Source organism: Cupressus sempervirens, chromosome 7, assembly GCF_028749045.1.
Source record: "Cupressus sempervirens isolate cs-2001-9-10 chromosome 7, ASM2874904v1, whole genome shotgun sequence".
Taxonomy (NCBI): Eukaryota; Viridiplantae; Streptophyta; class Pinopsida; order Cupressales; family Cupressaceae; genus Cupressus; species Cupressus sempervirens.
The window spans coordinates 545,525,621-545,540,232 of NC_143124.1; the positions used below are offsets into that span (position 1 = coordinate 545,525,621).

General features: G+C 36.3%; 1 protein-coding gene across 1 annotated transcript in view; it reads left to right on the forward strand.

Annotated features, from left to right (window-relative positions):
• LOC149547928 (trihelix transcription factor GT-1-like) overlaps window positions 1-13,405 on the forward strand; it is a 37,384-nt gene extending 23,979 nt beyond the window's left edge. Inside the window, exons 2-4 of the mRNA XM_089791970.1 lie at window positions 11,470-11,601; window positions 12,002-12,229; window positions 12,439-13,405. Coding sequence (XP_089648096.1) covers window positions 11,470-11,601; window positions 12,002-12,229; window positions 12,439-12,653 — 575 coding nt within the window. The 3' untranslated portion in view covers window positions 12,654-13,405. The remainder of the gene's footprint in view (window positions 1-11,469; window positions 11,602-12,001; window positions 12,230-12,438) is intronic.
• The last annotated feature ends 1,207 nt before the right edge of the window (window positions 13,406-14,612 follow it).

The following is a 14,612-nucleotide window of genomic DNA, read 5'->3' on the forward strand; positions in this document are numbered from 1 at the left end:
CCGAGTGACTGTCACTCCTTAAAAATGTTAAATTTTCACACATACCACATTTTGGAAGAGAAGGAAAAATGGATACAAATCAACTTCTTCGTTTTTAAGATATATTTAGAAACTAGAAACAAAATGCTAAAAGGCACTAGTTTACATCATTATCGAATTCCTAATATTTTTGCAGCAATAGGTGTTTGAAAGTGAAGTTATTTTTCTTCAGAATTTTGATATGTCAAAGTTGGCTAAAAAGTGGGACACAATATTGTGGCCTGACCCTTGATTGTTTCTCGATATTCTACTTCAGTTGAGGAAATAGCTACTGTCCACTGCCTCTTGTTGGTTGGTGTTACAACATTTGTACCCATTGATGCATGTTTCATGACCCACCAAACAATAGAACAAAATACCGAAATATCTTATCCTCTCTTGAACAAAGTCTCGTATATTCTAAAACAAAGTCTCGTATATGCTAAGACTGCAAGAAGATCATATGATGACTCCAAGGTTCCTTCACTGTTTGGTCTTGACTGTGGATAAGCTTGACGGTTGATGTGATTTGCTGATGATCACAAGGGACCTTACGAATGTTTACTCCGATTCGTTTCAACTTTCAAGCCATAGTGGATGTGGGAGCTATCTAGAGTTTTTGCAATGAAGCACTTTTTTGGATTTACACAAAATATGTGGAAATGAAATGGGATTGGGTTTAGGGGTTTTGTTCTAGTCCTAAGGGTAGTGATGACAACATATGATATTTTGGTGGACAAATTCCTCAATTTACCAAGCTCCGCTTCGCCAAGTTATACTACAACTACGCGTGAACTAGTGCAATCTTCAAAGATTATGTGAAAGATTTTCATACCACCACACACACCATCATAAAGAACAATGTATATGAATGATATAAGTTAAAATATATGTACGAAAGGGGTTAGGCTAACTTTGCACAACGATTTAGAATCACTAAAATGTTTGAAGTATGAACCAAACTAAACTATACTTAATCTAAATGAGGGAATTTAAGAGAACAAACAAGTACCAAGACACATCAAGTATTCACCAAGCTTCAATGAAAACTCTATTAGCTCAATAGCTCATAACAACAATCTTAGAAAATTCTCTCTTTACAAATGAGAAGTGAGGCCTTTATATAGGTCCTTGATTGCAATGGATGGCCTAGATGATTACAATAACCGATGGCCTAGGTCATGTCACATCAACCTTAATTAGGGTTAGGGCAAAGAAAAAGATTCTACATTAATGCAATAAGGAATCCACTACTTTAATGGGTAACAAATGCCCACTATGCATGCTTGTATAGGATGAGAGTGGGGTGCAATAAATATCCACTATGAATGTCCAACTGGATGAATGCTTAGTCTTCCTTGATTCCATTCTCTGAATGTAGGGAAGTTTGACTTGGAAACCTTAGGCTCATTAGTAAGGATAATTGGGTGCCATGAAATCATGATGGAGGCCACATAAGCTCGAGTCCTTTCCAACCGTGTCATTTTGTAACTAAACTTTGACTGACTTTTGTGAAAATCTCCCCTCAAGCATTCCCATCCTCCATGTACTTGTTTGGAAATTTATCTCCTTGACATGGATTGAAATCCCTTGCTGATGATTATATCACCCGAGAATTTCCTCAAATAAAACTTCCTTGGCCATGTTCTTGGATTTTTGGATTTGAACTTTGATCTTTGAACTTTGAACGCCTTGGACTGGATCACTTAGTACTTGGATGTTTTTGATGTTGGGACTAGAATTTGGGACTTGAGCATCTTTCTTGAATTTCTAGAATTGAAGCTTTCTCCTCCTTTCTCTTCTAGTGCTTTAAATTCACTTTGTTATGACATTTCTTATGTTTTTGAAGAATTCCCCCTCTTTGCTTATCATCATCAATTATTTCTCCAGTCATGGGTGCACACATAAAGAGGGTGAAATTTGAGATATGGTGGATAAATTTTCCAACATTCTTTCTTCTTCCATGAAGGAGAAATTTCCAACCCTTAGCCATTTTTTCTTCCATGAAGGAGAAATTTCGAACGATTAGCTACTTTTTCCAAGATTTCTAGTTTTCTTGTCAGCAGAAATTTTGAGTGGTCATAGACGTTGTCCATGATGGAAGAATTCTGCAACAACTATTTTTCTCTAAGGCAGGATATTTTGAGTGGTCATGGATTTCCAAGGGGAATTCAAGATATAACATTCTTCCCTTAGTATATTTCTACTTCATCACTATTCCCTGGACTTTGAACAACTTGGATCACATTTCTTGGAGCTTTGGAACAATGGCATCTGACTTTCTTCTGTGAACATTTGGAATTGGAATTCTCCCCTTGGGAAACAAAAATCATTTCTTCATGAGGAGCATTGAATTGCGCCCAATCTATTTTCAGATTCCATTGTGGACAAAGCTTCGCGGACTACCTTGCCCATTCATTGGCCACATTCTTTATGGTATGCATTGGTCTCCTTAGCCGCATAATGTCCTTGTTGAGTACATAGTGATTCTGAAAGAGACAAAAAATAGAGACTCCAGGATACCCCAACTTTGAAGGAATCTATAAGCAGCAATGCATCAGGGGCCATCCTTGCATATATTATTACTTCATTTGGACAGCTCTGCACTTACAGTAGATGATCCCTTGTCAATTTCAGAGTTATTGGGCCATGGGATGAGCATATGTGTTTGGATCTGAGAGCCTTATGGGCATTCTTCCCTAGATAAACTTGCCCACTTCACCTTTTGAGTCCATTTCTCTGCTGCAAATGTTTGTGTGCAGGATCACATTTTCATGTTTTACTTGAGGGAACCTCTTTACATAAATTATAAGGGATATCTTTTCAATAAACGATTGGGATAAGAAGGATCCCTGAAAGAAATAGATCCCAATCTGCTCAGACAAAGATAGAAGGGTTAGGTTGGAGAGCAGGGGTCGCATGCAGAATGGGTGGTAAAGTGACAAGAAGTCACAACAATACCCAAATTGAATACAGACCAAAAAGTCTGTCATCTGCTGAACCCACATAATCTAAGTCTTTATAATCAATCATCTTTGGATCTTTGCACCTGTCATATAGAATGCCAAAATTTGAAGTGCCTTTCACATATCTCAGCATTCACTTTGCTACAACCCAATGATCATCTTTTGGGGTTGTCATGAAGTGAGGGATGTAGCTCAAGACACAAAACTCATAGATGTAGCTCAGGACACAAAACTCATAGATGAGGTCTAATTACATTTCACAAACTCATAGACGAGGCTGCTAATTAGTTGTCTGGAAGCTGTTTCATTCACCACAAGCAAATCAGGTTGTTTTCTGCATCTCTTGCTCTTTCATCCTTATGATGAATCATAGAGTGTGATCCAAAACGTTGATGCTAAAAATACAAACACAATCGAATCCAGAAGATTATCATTATAATTGTAATGGATTGAGTAAATTTGATATCTTTTCATCAGATTTGGCTAACTTCAGCCCCTTCTCCAAAGGTTTGCAGTCTCACATCCAAAACTTTTCAAGTAGACTTTGGCATAATTGAGAGATTTACTACCATTTAATACCAAAGCAATAATAGAGAAGCCCCAAATTTGTCATGCTGAAAGTCTGATACAAATCCTATTTGATTGTTGTAATCATATATGCTGAACTGCCAATAATGATCAAGTCATCAACATAGACAACAAGACTAAGGATATCATCACTAGAGTGTTTGACATATAGATTAGTGCAAGAAAGGCTGCGTTGGAACCATGATCAACCAAGTACTGATCAATCTTGATGTGCCATGCTTGAGGAGCTTGTTCCAAGCCATAGTGTGCTTTTACTTGTCTACATACTTGATGTTTTTGTCGACAACTTTGAAACTGGAGGCCGTGTCATGTAGACTTCTTCCAACTTACTGTTGAGCAACACACTCTTGACATCCATATGATTGAGTTTCCACACAAATTGGACTGCATTAGTGAGAAGAAGACATATTGTGAATTGTAGTCAATACCCTCCTGCAGTGTGAATTGCAGACCTACCAAACTTGCCTTGTACTGTCTAGAGTACCATCTGCATGATACTTGACCTTATAAACCCATTTGTAGTTGATAAGTTCTTTAGACGACTATACTATTTTGCCTCTATAGCTTTCTCCCATTCTAGAATACCTTTAGACTCGGAATATGTCATAGGCTCATAGATGCTATGGATTTCGGCCATGAGCAAAATTGACCATGTTTTACTACATGTTCTTTCTGCAAACTGTTCCTCAGCGAGGTCATCATCATGAAGATCCCCTACAGTCTTCGCCCACCACTTAGGCTGGAGGATACAAGTACCCTTATCTAGCATGGCCTAATTGAATATAAAGTGACTTATTAACTTTATAAATAATTATTAATAAAGTAATCACTTAATTAATAATTAAAATAACATAGCTGCACAAATAATTATTATTTCTCAATTCTGTCTAAACATGGAAGTTAATCATTGTGTCCACTGTGCACCCAACTGCCTTACTAAAAACAGTAAGGGTCCCTCTCTATCAAACCGACTGTGCATTGCAATCATAGCTTGTTCAAGTTGCCTGCCATAAATGGAACCGTGGCTTCCTTGAAATAGTCATATGCTATAAATAGTAAGTGAACCAAACCGACTCCAACGAAGGCCAAACTTGAACAAATACTGAGCTCAGATGGAGAATACACACCAATAGGCTAATCGAACAAACTTTGATGCTTGCCAAGATGGGGACATTACATTTGAAGCCCTCCCTTCTGGGGAACAAGAAGAAGATGAATACCCACATTAGAAACTTTCAAAGGTTGATCCTCAAGATTGGTAGTAGAAAGAAATGGAACAATGGTCTCATCAACTACAACAACACAACTGAATATGAGACGACTTGTCTCCACATCAATCAACCTTTATGCCTTGTGATTGTTGGTATAACATGTAAACATAAGCTTCTAACTCTTGGAATCCATGTGGGCACATTCGGCTTCTGGAATCCATAAATGAGTTGTAGAACTGAAGACTTTCAGATGACCCACCTTAGGCTTGGGTTTGACTAGGCTTCTTTAGGAGTCATCTTATTTACAGTGTGTAGGCGACCGATTTAGAAGGCAGACTGCAGCTACTCCATCCTATTATTTCTTAGAAACATTACTATGTTCCATCATAGGACAAGCCATTTCAGTAAAGGTGCGATTTCTATGTTCAATGACATTAGTCTGTTGCGTAGTGTATGGTATGGTGAGTTGGTGCTAAATGCCACGTGTTGCACAATAAGTGAAGTGACAATTTGAGAACCCTTTTTTGTCACAACTAAGGCCCTTATACTGCTGAAATGTATTGTACACATCTAATTTATTCTTAAGAAAATACACTCACGTTTTTCTACTGAAATCATCAAGTAATAAAAAGTACATGGACCCATTAACAGGAGTGTTCATTGGCCCTCATACATTAGCGTGAACTGATTGAAATACCCTGGCGACTTGCCAAGAATTACATTTGAGAATGGTGTCCGATGTTGCTTCCCATCTTGACAGACTCCACAAACTCCATGATTTTGACTTTGGAACTCAGGTAGACTGACAACCAAACTCTCCCAAGTTAAACGGGGAGAGTTAATGCACATTCAAGTGCTCATAACGCTGATGACAAAGTTTTCTGGCCATCGCGTGCTCCTAAGAATCACTAGAATCAGCAAGTCTATACAGACCATGATTTTCCAACCCTATAGTGATTGTAGTATGTGTCTTCCTATCAACAAATATTGTAGTTTTGCGAATTGAAAACAATATCATACTGGGAAGAGCGCGTCATTATTTGGCTGATTGAGAGTAGATCAAGTTCCATGCTTGGAACATAGTATGCATCGAGAACTATTTAAGTTTTCCCTCTATGGTGAATCTGCACATTCTTCTTACTGTAAACTATTTACCAAACCCAACTATGAGTAAAATGCTGAGAAGCCCCAAAATCTATATACTGAGCAGAAGATTTCCCTGAATTCCCAGTCCTTTTGATTATAAAGTTGTAGAAAGGAGATTCTTTCTAATCAGAGTGCTTTGCAACATTTGCTTTGGGTTGAGACTCTCCTTACTTGTTTTGCTCAGAAGCTAACTGAATTCAACAGTTGACCTTCATGTGACCATAGCTGTGGCAATAGTTACACTGAATGTTCTTTTTCTTTGTGCTGTCCTGAGAAGGACCAGAGCCTTTTGACTGAGAAGATTGAGCCTTCCCTTTGTCCTTGGCAAAATATTTTGTCGAGAACACTTTCTCTATGGAGGAAGAATTGGCACCATTACCAAATTGTTGTTTCCAACAATCCTGGTGAAAAAGTTTGGTGCAAAGCTTAGAGAATTTCAGATCAATATTAATTGAGCTAATGTTGTGTGTGTTGACAGAGTGCTCATAAGGCTTAGGTAGATTCTTCAAAGCAATGACTACCTTATCTTCCTCCATTTTTCGACCAATTGCCTCTAACTAATCACAAATGTCCTATAGCTTTTTAGTTGCTCTTGAAAGGACATTTTTTATCCATCATGATGGAAAACATGTTCTTAAAAAAGAACACTCTGCTCTTAGCAAAGGTTTCATGAAGTTCCTTCAAATGATCCATTATTTCCTTAGCAGTTTTACTAGATGACACCCGAGGGAGCTGATCATCTGTGACTGAAAGTTTGATGAGCATGATCGCTTCCCAATTGCACTTATCCCATTTGTTTTGATCTTTTCCAGCATGTGTTTCTTCCAAGTGTTATAATATTTCCCATTGAATTTCTGATTACTTTTAAGCATGATATTTGTTAATGAGGCCATTTTGCATGCTCCCAAGGCACAAAAGACAAGGGACTTTGCTGATCAAAATACAATTAACAAAATTGCAAAAACATGAGGCATTGGTTTCAAGGAACAGATCCCTAGGTGCAGACAGATCCCCAATGATCAGAGGGTTGAATGCGAACCCTAATGGAAGACAATGTAAAACATAAAAAGTAAAAACGTTTTAACTTCTGGGTGCGGACTCCAAGAACCCTAGATTTGCTTGAAATATCTGCAACTTTCGAGCAAAACCAAGCCACTGGGTTTTAGAAACAAGCACTAAAAATCAGGGGCATAGGAAAAGAGTCATCATATGCAGAAAAAATCTGTTGAAGGTTGTAAATATGAGCTGAAAAATCACAAATGCCAGAAAAATACAGGCATATGAGAATATTAAAGGTCCAAACTCTTCATGCACAGGCGAAAAAAAAATGCAAAATACAGAGTTGCTCGCAGGCCAATGCGGTGGAGGCACAAACAAAGGGTGCATAGAAATATAGAGGCAATAAGAGCCAAACATGTCACAGGCTTCTGTTCAAACAGAAAAATACCTTCGACCAAAAATGTGAATAGAAGGGTTGTGCAGGCCTCACAAATTTTGTACAGGTGAATAGAAAATCAAAGTGTAACTCAAAAAACAACCAGATATCCTGCAATTTGTAGGAAATAACACATAAAAGAGCTACAAATTTTTAAAACAATGCGAACGTAAAATCTCTAATTGTGCCTTACAAAAAAAAACCACAAAACTTAGCTACGAAAGATCCCACTCTGATACCATGTGAAACACACTGCACAATGGTAATTGCTTGTTTTTTGTTTTGTTTGATGATATCACTTTTTGACTGGAGTTTGAACTAGCGGGGTCACAGTTGGGGGACCCCATCTCTGTGGTGAGAGGTGTGACTAGATTGTCAAGATATTAACGAGTCCTAGAATTGACAAGCTCCTTGTATACCACTCAATACTTACCAACCGACAATTGAAACTCCTTAACTCTCCAAGTCTGACTGACCCCTTATCTCTCCAAGTCTCCTTATCCCTCCACTGCACAGACTACCGTTATCTCTCCAGCCAAGCCTTGTTATAGAAAACTTCTTATCACTCCACTGGGTGAGATCAATGCAGCCGGTCATCCATATCAGAGACACCTTATCACTCCATATATTTTTCGGTGTATGCAGCATCTTATCATTTCCTAGTCAACAGGGGGTTGGGTGATACACAGTTAGGTTGAACCAAAATCCTTCACCACTGTCAGTGCAGCAGAGAGTGCCGTCCAAGAACTGACCTGTCGGAGCAAACAGTGAGGATTAATGATCCGGTAACAATACCTGCATTGACAGGCGAGCATTCCAAGTTGCCTTCAAATAGTGTGCTGGCTGGGGCCGGGCTGGGCAAGATTTGAACAGATGACCAGCCTATTAACAGGTTTTGTGACAACCATAACACTGCAGGGTGAGCCCTGGTAATTGCTTGTTTATTAATGAGAAATGAGAAACATTTATAGGCAAATATTGCACGATTTTCTAAAAAGAAACTTCAACGAAGAATGATTATAACAAAACAAAACTGGGAGAATCTAATGTAACATATTACATAATTGACCATTAACTATCTATAGATATTATTTGTTTCGGCCATGGCAGGGTACTATTGCATCCATTAGATGCAATTTTCTTTATAAATTGACCAATCAAATTTAAGTATTTTTGGAATTTATTGCTCTTTCAAAAAGTTCTATAATTTTCAGATATTTAAAGATTTAAAATAATAGCACTTATTTATAATTTTGATTGGCTCTCATTATTTTTGGTAAGGAGGAAAATTAATTATGAACACTTTAATTAAGAAATTCGAGAAATATGGTCCAGCTAGACTCTTAAATGCATTTAAAGCTATTGTACATCATCCCCTGTCCAAGTGCATAAAATAATATTTCATTATTTTAATTGGAAAAATATTCAAAGTCGGTGGGCAGTTAAGGTGCATTTTTCTTGTTTTCTGTACAAAACGGATAAGTTAGTGCTGCCTCATGGCTTTTAATGTGTGCGCTGCTAGAAAACAAAAATCTTCATGTGCTTCTATGCTTGGTGTTCCCAATAATTGAGATTATTAAATTAATATAAATTATTATTTTTGATCTTATTCTAATTTTGAAGTTTATTTTTTGAGTTTAAGTTTTTATTCTTATTATTAGTCTCTGCCTATTTATAGGCAAGGAACTAATGTTTTCATTAGACCCCCTTCCAATTAATTTTTGCTGAAAAAAGATTTTAATTCTAAAGTTCAGCTGATTTTATTTATAAAATGAATTTGTAAAGGATAATTGCTATTTTTTAATTGGCTGGAACTGATTTTGCTAGGGTTTAATTTTATTTTTAAAATAACAAAAAATTCAGTAGAGAGATAATCATGCATTAATTATACTGTCACTGCTTACATCAGCAAAGTAAATGTCAGGAAGAAAGCAACATGTCGTCAGCAATGTCCAATGGCAATAACCAACAAATCTGGAACAATTAATCCCCTGCAGACACATTGAAATGCAAGTAGCGCTGGGAGGCAATCCGATGGACACATGGTTTGGAACAAGCACAGGCCCTTGAGAAGGGCCCCAGATCATAAACAAATATTTTGATAGAAAACTCCCGCTTTCAGTCATCAGTATCCAGTTTGGTATTATTGTAAAATTTATGTGGCACGGCCTTGCAAGAAAAACTCCGCCCAATAATTTTCCCCAACAATGCCCAACTTTAACAATCCTATTTTTCGTTCATTTAAAAACCCTACTCCCATGTTTGCCATTGGACAGTTAGAAGATTGGTTTGTTAGATATTTGTGTTTTCACAGCGGCTGGAGATTGGAAAGTTCTAAAAAGACAATTACTTTTATTACTCAATTTCATCTTACTTTTAGTTGTCATGTGTTTAATTTTAACATATAGTTTCTTATTTTCTTATTTACATATAATAATTATTGTACACATAAATTTTACAATAGAATAGAAGTAATCTCTCAATAGAAGTAATTCTTTATTTTGAATCTCTTATTATTATTTTTAAAAATTGATGGATTGTGAGTGACTATTTTCATTGTCTTATTATTAATTTTTAAAATTAATAGATTGTGAGTGACTGTTTTCTTTGTCAAGAAAACATTGTATTTAATTATTTAAATCAAATTTAGTAATAAATGAACTCAATTGTAAATTGACCTTGTAAAATTCAAACCAAATGTAAAATGAGCGATCAACTCTTCTATTTTAAGAATTCTTTAATTAAATTAAGAAGATTAAAGGTGAAAAAAGAAATTAAAAAAATTCAACCAACGAATTAAATCACACCCTCCAACCCTTGCACAAGGCAGGGAGTCAAGCTCTCTCCTAGAGCTCTTGTTTTTAATTTATTGCCTTTTAGGCTAGTTTAACATTGAGAAAAGTGAGTGTGCACTACTAAAATAAATAAAAATAATCAAACTTAATGTTTATCTATTATAGTAATATTATCAAAGAAATATAAATTTAGTTTATATGCTAATGCAAAGTTTTTAGATTCTTATGCTTATCTATTTTTTTACTTTCGTTTTTGTTTTAAGTTTTAACACTTATCCCTATTTCTAATATTCTTTGCCTAAATTAGTTAATATTGATCAAATCATTATCTGGCTTCTTATAAATGTAAATGTCTCAAATGCTTTATTCTCTTAACTTTGACTCTCTAAGTAATTAGAATGCCCATTTTGAATTTGGATTTACTCTCAATATCAGAAATAACAAAGCATACAAACAACATATGACTAAGAACTACACAATTACTCAATTAACTCCTGCTACAAACAAATATGGCTTCAATGCATTTCTCATTCTTCCAAATTAAGATTTATCTTTCTTAATCGTGCTCTGCATCACAACAATACGATCAAAAAACATATAGCAGGAACTATGATGCTTCACATCTCTTTTTCTAACAATATCAACACAGGAAACACATACTATTTTCATGAGAATACATCAATGCCAACTCATATAAGTGGATTAGAAAAAAATGAGTCTACGCTGGAAATAAAGTAGTGCCAGTTGCATAATTTCATGACCTAACACCATGATTGATACCACTGAGTCAAGAACTAACTGATGAGACAATAGGCAAATTCATGCAAACTAAATCAAGAGAATACATCTGCACCATCTCATATACATGCATGAAACAAAATAGCGCTGATTGCATACTTTAAGACTTGAAATCATAATTATCACTTCATGAATCAACAACTAATTCGTAAACATATCAGGCAAATTCATGGAAAGTAAACCCAGAGCATTAGTTGAGTAGAATGCTAGCAGGTCAGCATTATCAGCACAAGAAAATTCTCTTCCCTGTTGCGTCATTCAGTAATTTTTCTTCTCCTGCATACTAAGACACATAATTGTTTCAAGTGATTAGATTCAATATGCATATTACATTGGATTCAATAAAGTTATAAACTAGAATATATACAGTTCGTCTTCAGAATTATGGACCAGTCACCAATCCAATATAAGTATCATATAACCTGGAAAACTTGAGATATCTTGTGCATAAATTGCTGTGACTGGAATGCATCATTTAATTTAAAATTTTTGTATTCTTGTTTACTCTGCAGCCAATGGGAAGTCATCACTCAATATGGAGCGCAGATTGGATCATGATGGACATCATATGGCCATTGGATCTGCAGACACGGCTGCTCCTAATGGTGTGCCTCCATGGAACTGGAGAGATGCGACTGCCAATGGTAACTTGTCTAATCTAGCATGTACTATTCAAAATTTCAAAGTCAATAGAAATGCCAAACTCAGTTAGATAGCTGTAGGAAAATTGCATTACATCTTTGGAATATTATAATTCAGAAGTGAATGCTATTCTGGAAAAAGAATGTTCAAACATTGCTATACCCAAAGTTATGTCATTGGGTTGACTTTTAATATTAGTGAAAAGATCAACAATATTTCTTGTAATAGATATGGGTTGCAAGAACACATATTCAGAAAGATAGCTAGAACTTGATCTTAATTATGGTTTATAGTGATATACCTTGCAAAGTGACTCTATCCATAGTTTCTCACATTTTGACCCTGCATAACATTTTTTGAGTCAAATGAATTCTTGCATTAATGAAACACCCTAAAGTGCAGGCAGTGGGCATCAGACTTCGTATGGTGGAAGAGTAATTGTTGTCAAATGTGGAGATTATACTAGAAGAATTGGTATTGATGGGACAGCTGAAGCTATCAGAGAGGCTGTTAAATGTGCCTTTGGATTGCGTACCAAAAGGGCCTTTTGGTTAGAAGATGAAGATGGGATTGTTCGCAGTCTTGATAGGGATATGCCACTGGGAACTTATAATCTTCGCCTTGATGATGGTATGTAGGATGAGCAGGATGCCTCATCCTGAACGCTTGAGTTCATCTTCATTATTTTCAGTTTCCATATATTCAGTCTCAATCTGTCTGCCAAATGCATGTTTATATGGCTTGTTATTTTGTATGGTCAATACTGAAGATTGCATTTGTTTCTGAGTTATGATGTTTTAGTTTTTCTGAGAGTTACATTGTTTATACTGTAAAATTAGGTGTAACTGTCAAGGTCTGCACCTATGACGAGTCAGATCACTGGACAGGTGCCACTGAGGAGAAGACTTTGTACACTGAAGAAGATTTCCGTGATTTCTTGGCACGACGTAGTTGGTCTGGTTTGCGAGAGCTTGATGGATTTCGAACTATTGATTCTGTTGATGAACTTCGTCCATCATGTGTATATCAACATGCTGGCATGCTGGGAGAGTAGTTGGGTTAGGAGGGTATGTGTATGGTGTACATGCAAAATCAATTTCCTTGGGAGGCTGCAATGTAAGTGCATGTTTCTGCACAAGAAGGTGTAGGTTGATACTATTCTGAAAATATGGGTTTTCAGTAACTTGATAGTGTTGAACTCCCAAGGTTAGCTTGCAGCTGTAGATACCTTTCATTTTTTGATAATCTTTGAGCCGTGTACCGGGTCTACATAACCATGTTAATTACAGACAGAATGGAACCGTCGCATGAGTTCCATTCTATGTTGCATCTTGTTGGAGTGCACCGAGGAATGCATTTTAGATGGTTTCAGTCAGCTCTTTCTGATTTCCGAGGTAGTCATTATCTATTTAATGGCATTTCTCAAGAAGTATGGTTGGAATACATTTCAGAAACCACATTCTGCTTGAAATTGGATTGCTTGGAGACAGGATTTGACTGAGGAATTGCAATCCTTTTTCCTTCTGAGGTCATGTGCTTTGTAAGGGCATGAAACCTTAGAGAGATAGGTGTCTCAGGAGCTGCATTTGTAACATTAACAGTTTGCAAAACCATGCAATTCTAGAGGGAAGCTTTCGGGTTAAAGTGGAGATGTAATTTACATACGGTAAACAGCACAATAATATGTGAGAGCATAATGATATTTTTGTTGGAGCTTCCTTTTACTTAATGCACATATACATTCTAATTGAACCCCAAGTTGAGCAAATAATATACTTAATGCAAGCCATTCTGAGATTTATTTTATTTTATCTGGCTTAGTGAATTGTGGCCGGATTCAGTGCATTTGAAAAATGTTAGTTTCTTTCAGGCCAACCAGAGCCATAATGCCAAGTATTAGCTAGGATCTTCTTTTGTCTTTGATTCATGACAAGAATCGCTTAGTTGTCTTGGAAATTAGCATAACAATGCCTTGCATCCATTTTCAGTTTGCTTGAATATTCAGCCCTAGTATTTTGTTGCATTGAATGAATTGTTAGTATCAACCCCAAGCAACACAAGACTGATTATGCAGAGCCAACTCCAAATATTAGAAAAGGGACAACAATATTTTAAATCTATATTAGGAATACTCCCTGTTTGAGCAATTTATCCTGAAACTTGCACAGACAAGCTATCCTTGAGCTTTGTTGAGCACCTCAAAGTTCACTTTTGTTTAGTTGGTAAGATTTTTTGAAGTCACTAATTTTTTGTATGTCACAACATATAGAAGGCTGAAGTCATGCTAGTTTGTGTCGTGTCTACGTTGATATGTGTAAATTTAGGATGTGTGTGTGTTAAATGTTTGTTGATTAAATAGAGGCATGTTGTTGAGGTATAATTATTATTTTCTATTTAGAACATGCATCAAAGAATGAGAGAGATGATACATACGTTACAACTAATGAAGCACATCAGCTAACTCAATTTTGTAGGTTATTGCTCAAGTCTTCTTAAACTTGATATTTGATTTGTTTTTTAGCAGGGAAAGGGGCCTGATTCTTGTTACAAAACAAGCACACAAGAACAACAAACAGACAAACAGCAATAGATCTTTAATCAACCACCAAAAAACCAATTGACTGATCAGAAACCAGAGTCTAGAAACACAACACAGCTAACTAGGACTAGCAAACAGCACATAAGCATTTATTTAAATAGGCTTGCAGGTCCATCAAAAAAGAACCAAGTCCAGAGCAGCACAACATAGCATAATCAAACCCTACTTAAACTATAAGTCTTTAGCAGACGACTTACAACAGGGCCATTGTAAAACAACTAACAACGAAAAACATTTGGAATTTAAACATTTTTCTTAGGGATAGAGATAATGTCCCAATTACTTGTCACCCATTGCCTCCTCCTAGCTAGCTACAACTCTGTTGCTTGAACCATCACCTTTGTTCTCTTACCTCTTTCCAGTTCACTTCAGCTGCTTCTTGATTTTTGAGTGCCCAATAGTTGTAGCCATAAT